The sequence below is a fragment of the Papaver somniferum genome, chromosome 9, assembly GCF_003573695.1.
Source record: "Papaver somniferum cultivar HN1 chromosome 9, ASM357369v1, whole genome shotgun sequence".
Classification (NCBI taxonomy): Eukaryota; Viridiplantae; Streptophyta; class Magnoliopsida; order Ranunculales; family Papaveraceae; genus Papaver; species Papaver somniferum.
In genome coordinates this window covers 70514345-70519704 of record NC_039366.1, presented here as the reverse complement: position 1 = coordinate 70519704, position 5360 = coordinate 70514345, and the positions used below count along the sequence as shown (strand labels likewise).

At 34.1% G+C, this 5360-nt stretch overlaps 1 protein-coding gene across 1 annotated transcript; it reads left to right on the top strand.

Moving 5' to 3' along the window:
* Window positions 1–1287: 1287 nt before the first annotated feature.
* LOC113314363 ((R,S)-reticuline 7-O-methyltransferase-like) lies at window positions 1288–3845 on the top strand. Its single transcript, XM_026563159.1, has 2 exons — window positions 1288–2109; window positions 3351–3845. Exons 1-2 carry the CDS (start codon window positions 1333–1335, stop codon window positions 3648–3650), a joined length of 1077 nt encoding a protein of 358 aa, XP_026418944.1. The 5' UTR covers window positions 1288–1332; the 3' UTR covers window positions 3651–3845.
* The last annotated feature ends 1515 nt before the right edge of the window (window positions 3846–5360 follow it).

Here is a 5360-nt window from a genome sequence, read left to right as displayed (position 1 = left end):
ATATACATGGACGTCACAGTCAAAAAACTCTATGAGTGTGAAATATGAGTGGTGATAGCATAAGGTTTTCCGGCGTATTCTTAAAACTAAGGATTGCGCCGTATTCTGGTATTAGATAGATCCTAAAGATACGACGTATTTTTAAGGAATCCAGCTAGATAACTCTAGTTAACTCTTGGGTTTGTGATGTCACATCTCCATCATCATCCGATGGTTGTGGCGCCGCGAATTCAATTTTGAACTCGCACTGGGACTTCAAAATTTTTTCCTATCATAAATCAATTTGGATTCAAAATTAGTTATCGGTTCATATTAAAAATTGTTTTCTTAACCTTAAAATTGTTAAGAGCATTTTGATCGCCAAATGCAGACACTAAAATCAACAACTTTGCACTATCGAGCTATGGGTTCATATATTAAAGAAAAAGGAAACACTTTAAAGTAGTGAAAAATCTTCGATATGGTCTCACGGAAGATCTCATATCGAGTGAAAATTATGTCATCTATGACATCGTGCGAAAGCATTAAAAAGAACCTCTCCAAAATGGTGGAAATACTCAACATAGGATGGGCTCACACAAGATCTCATGATCAATGATGACTATAGCTTTCGGACATCCTATGCGATTCCAATAGAAATTGCTTTTGGCTACAAGTAAATGTGAGTTTCATTTTGTTGACACAACTTTAATTAAAATGGATACCCACTTCTTTTTGGTTGGTTATTTCCAATTTTCACCAGCATTATTGCCACCATACTCTTAAGTTAAAGATCACGAGTGTTAGTCATATTAATTATCATGTACATAGGCATATTTTAAAGAATATTTCAACTAATTAGCATTGTATTTTTAATTTTAAAACTTTTATATTATACTAGTATTACCCAAGGTTTAATTAATGGTTGTTCAAGAGTTAGTATTTTTGCAAATTCATACTTTTTTTCTTCAAATTAAAATTGTGATGTTTTCAGTTGTATTCATTTTCTTTTTGTTGTTCTTTTAGTGGTCATTATCAAACTTGCGCAGCCCTCATTTCTTTCTTAATGTAGCTGAACTTTTTATTCAATCTTTCTTCAAGGTATTTAATTTTAAGGTTTATGGACCATGATGGTGGTTAATTTGATTATATTAAGGAAGAGGCTAATTACTCTTTCAAGTTTTTAGGAGCCAATTCCACTGTACTAGTAGTCTAGTAGGAGTATATCATTTTTTAATATTCACGTACGTATTGTCATCGAATTTATACCCCCTTACCTCTTTATATATAAATGCATCGGCTGCTTCTCTCTAATTATTCAATCAAACATAGACACAATTTAGTGAGAGATAGATGGATAATGCGTTGATGGATAATTCAGAAGAAAGCAGGCTGAAAGGGCAAGCTCAAATATGGGAGCACATGTTTGCATTTGTAGATTCAATGGCATTGAGATGTGCAATTGAACTTGGTATACCCGATATTATTAACTCTCATGGTCGTCCGGTAACAATGCCTGAAATAATCGGCAGTCTAAAAACAACCTCATCATCGCCTGTCAATGCTAATTATCTCACGCGTATAATGAGATTACTGGTTCATAAGCATCTATTTACTTCTCTATTCCACCGAGAAAGTAATGACACTGTAAACGGTTTAACTCGATCGTCAAAATGGTTACTAAAAGATTCAAAGTTCAATCTATCGCCAATGTTTTTACTCTTGCTTCACCCTCTTATGTTGGAACCATGGCAATATTTGGGAAATTGTCTCGAAGAAAGCGGTCTTGCCTTTGTGAAAGCTAATGGGCGTGAAATTTGGGATTTGGCTTTAGCTAATCCTCAATTTAATCAACTTTTCAATGATGGAATGGGGTGCACGGCTAAAATGATAGTCAGTAAGATCTTGGTCGAATATAAAGATGGATTTAATGGCATAGGATCGCTTGTTGATGTTGGCGGTGGGACTGGTGGGATGATAGCCGAGATCGTTGAGTCTAACCCGCACATACAAGGTATCAATTTTGATCTACCTCATGTGCTGGCTAATGCACCTGAACGTCCAGGGGTTACCCATGTTAGGGGAGATATGTTCATTAATATTCCGGAAGCAGATGCTGTTATAACGAAGGTTAGATCAATTTTCTCCCTGGAGTTCATGCATACTAAATATGAATTAGACTTGTTTATCTTTGTCTAATTTTTGCCACTCTCTTACATATAAAATATGAATTAGACTAATAATTTCATATTTAGAAACTATTAACTAATAGGGCTATAGAAAAACATGAATCTAATCAGATATGTCTTCCGCGAGTTAATTATAATACTGAACCTAAGTCAACTTCGAGTCAAATATATAAGTTGAGTCATACATTTGGTGAGTAAAGACAAAAATTAGCAAGGTAACTGATATTGTACGAATCAGACATCCAATTCCGAGTCAGGAAATAACTTACATTATCTTGATTAGAGCATCCGAAAACCAAAGGTGATTTCATATCGCATTCCACCAAACTTGGGATCATAAAATACCATATATGTTATTTAATACGAGTCATGCTATTACAAGGTTAAATGCATGATAGCATCAACAAGATCCGACTTCACCATTATTGTGTGATTTTCATGACCATGAACTAATCTTTTTTTGCGAAAATAATCTTGAATCCTCGACAAATCACCGTAGTAATACACGTAACCCTAGCAACAAGTCAATAAAACTAAGTTGTAGTTTATAACATGTAAATACATATTTTTCCTTTAAACCGCACGAGTAAAGGAAGGCGTGGTATCTTCCAAGGAGGATGTCCTCGTATCTTTTTTTTATCACAGTTTTTCGGCACATGTTTTATTTATTTATAAAAGACCTGACGGTATAGCATTTGAAGCCAACATTACGGGGATATGTTCGTCTTACAAAGTTTTATAAATCCTATAAAAATGATAACATTCTGAAATACCAAATCTCACCATATATTGGTCTTAATTCAAACAATCAAGAATTCTTTTATTTTCAACGAATGATTTTCAAAGTAGTAGACGGTGCGTTATACGTTTTAGAATATACTTATTTTTTTTTAGGTATGTAGAATTTTGTAAAACGAATATATCCTCATAATATTAGCTTTTAAGTGTATCACTATTTGGTTTTTATATAAAAAATAGTGTTCAAAGTGTGAGACAGTGTGAATATAAAAGTACGCAAAGATCTTTTTTTCCCTATAAAAAATGATTTTCATTGCACAAAATAATGTACATGTTGCATTACAAGTTTAGTCGTAATGTACATGATATTCAAAATATGTTCACAAAAATTGAGACTACACTTTTGACAGTATATGTGAAATGGTGTATACATGTATATTGCAGTGGATAATGCATGATTGGAGTGATGAAAACTGCATAGAGATCTTGAGAAATTGTTATAAGGCAATATCAAAAACGAGGAATGGAAAAGTTATAATTGTCGATTGTGTACTGGTTCCAGACAGAAATGACTTATTTGATAAAACAAGATTAGTATTTGATCTACTGATGATGGTAATTCCTGGTGGAAAGGAAAGAACTGAAGCCGAATGGAAGATGTTACTGAAGAGTGCAGGTTTCTGTCGTTATAATGTAATTAAAATTCCCACAATCCCTTCTATCATCGAGGCATTTCCTAAATGACCACAGAAAGACTGATATTGCTCTTAATCTATATGAATATTACATTTACAGGCATTTTATATATATTTACCCGTGATCTGCCAATTACATATATGCTTGTATGAATCTGTTTTAAAACCAAATAAATAAACAGAAGTGTCAATATCTCATCTTGAGCGAGAGTTGGACATAAGTAATTGAATTTAATCTTATTGTGAATTGGTTTGAGGTCTTTTGCGTTAATTCGCTTTTATGATTATGAGTTCAGAGTTTTTTTTTTTTTTTTGCACTAAAATTCTACTATGGTTAGCCAAAGCATTTACCCATGTAAACTCTATTTATGCTTGTGCAATCTTCCACGTGAAGGACATCCAAATAAATCGACCAGTTGGTTCAGTTAATCCGCACAAAAAGATATATATCATTAGAAGAGTTCTACCATAGCTATTACGGTTTAATACCTCCTTGAGGCCAGACAATTGAAAGATTCTTCTAAAGAAAGGGGCCGACCACTTAATTCTAATACCCAAGAGGCCTAGTATCTTAAAACGTTGAGCCTATTTACGCAAGTTGAAGATATGAAAAAATGAGAGACACTTTGACTACTGCCGATTAAGAGGGCTTGTATCTTGTTCTATGTACGGGTGGTTAATTTGTTTTCATAGTATCAAATATACCTCTTGCAAAAACACAAAACTGATGATTGAGTAAGGGAAAGACAAAGTAATAACATTTAATTGAAGACGTTGCAAGATATGTTGAGGAGGCATTCGTTAATTGTGTGCAAACAAAATACGAGCCCGAAAAAAGGGTAATAAAAGTGAAAAAGTAGGGGTCTAACAACCACACCCAATATTTCGCTTAGCAATCTGTATGGACTAACTCCAGTATACTTTCAAGAGAATCAACTAGACAGTCAGACTCAATCTTAAGAAAAGTATATCAAAGAGTTATATCTCAATTTCTTAATTCAATATGCAATCAAACAAATAGGAATTTGCGAGCCCGATTGAATATAAGAAATAACTTGGATGACATCAAAAACCCATATCCAAGTGTCAATCAATTTAATCAACAACCAAAGGTTGGATTCACAACTGATTGAACTTACGCACAACCTGTGATATTTCAATTATATAAACAAATATAATGCGGAAAAGAAATAACACAGACACCAGAAATTTTGTTAACGAGGAAATCGTAAATGCAGAAAAACCACGGGACCTAGTCCAGATTTGAACACCACACTATTAAGCGCTACAGACACTAGCCTACCCCAAGTTAACTCCGAACTGGAATGCAGTTGAGCCCTAACACACTGATCAAGATACAATTGTGCTCCTTAAGTCTCTAAATCCCAGCAGGACTCTACGCACTTGATTCCCTTAGCTCATCTTACCCACAACTAAGAGTTGCTACAACCCAAGGTCGAAGACTTTGTAAACCAATCAGTCTCACACAGAAAAGTCTATTGAATAGATAAATCTGTCTCCCACAGATATACCTATGAGTTTTTGTTCTGTCTTTTGATAAATCAAGGTGAACAGGAGCCAATTGATATACCAGACTTATATTCCCTAAGAACAACCTAGAAATATCAATCACCTCACAATAACCTTAATCGTATGGTAGCGAAACGAGCTATTATGAAATCACAAACGATGAGACGAAGATGTTTGTGACAGCTTTTTATCTTGCCTATCAGAGATTAAATCTTAAGCAAATAGTTGG

Excerpts from the sequence above, each read along its gene's own strand:
- LOC113314363 (XM_026563159.1), top strand. The coding sequence starts at position 1,333 with ATGGATAATGCGTTGATGGATAATTCAGAAGAAAGCAGGCTGAAAGGG. Across the intron at positions 2,110-3,350 it reads CAGATGCTGTTATAACGAAG|TGGATAATGCATGATTGGAG; the intron begins GTTAGATCAATT and ends TGTATATTGCAG.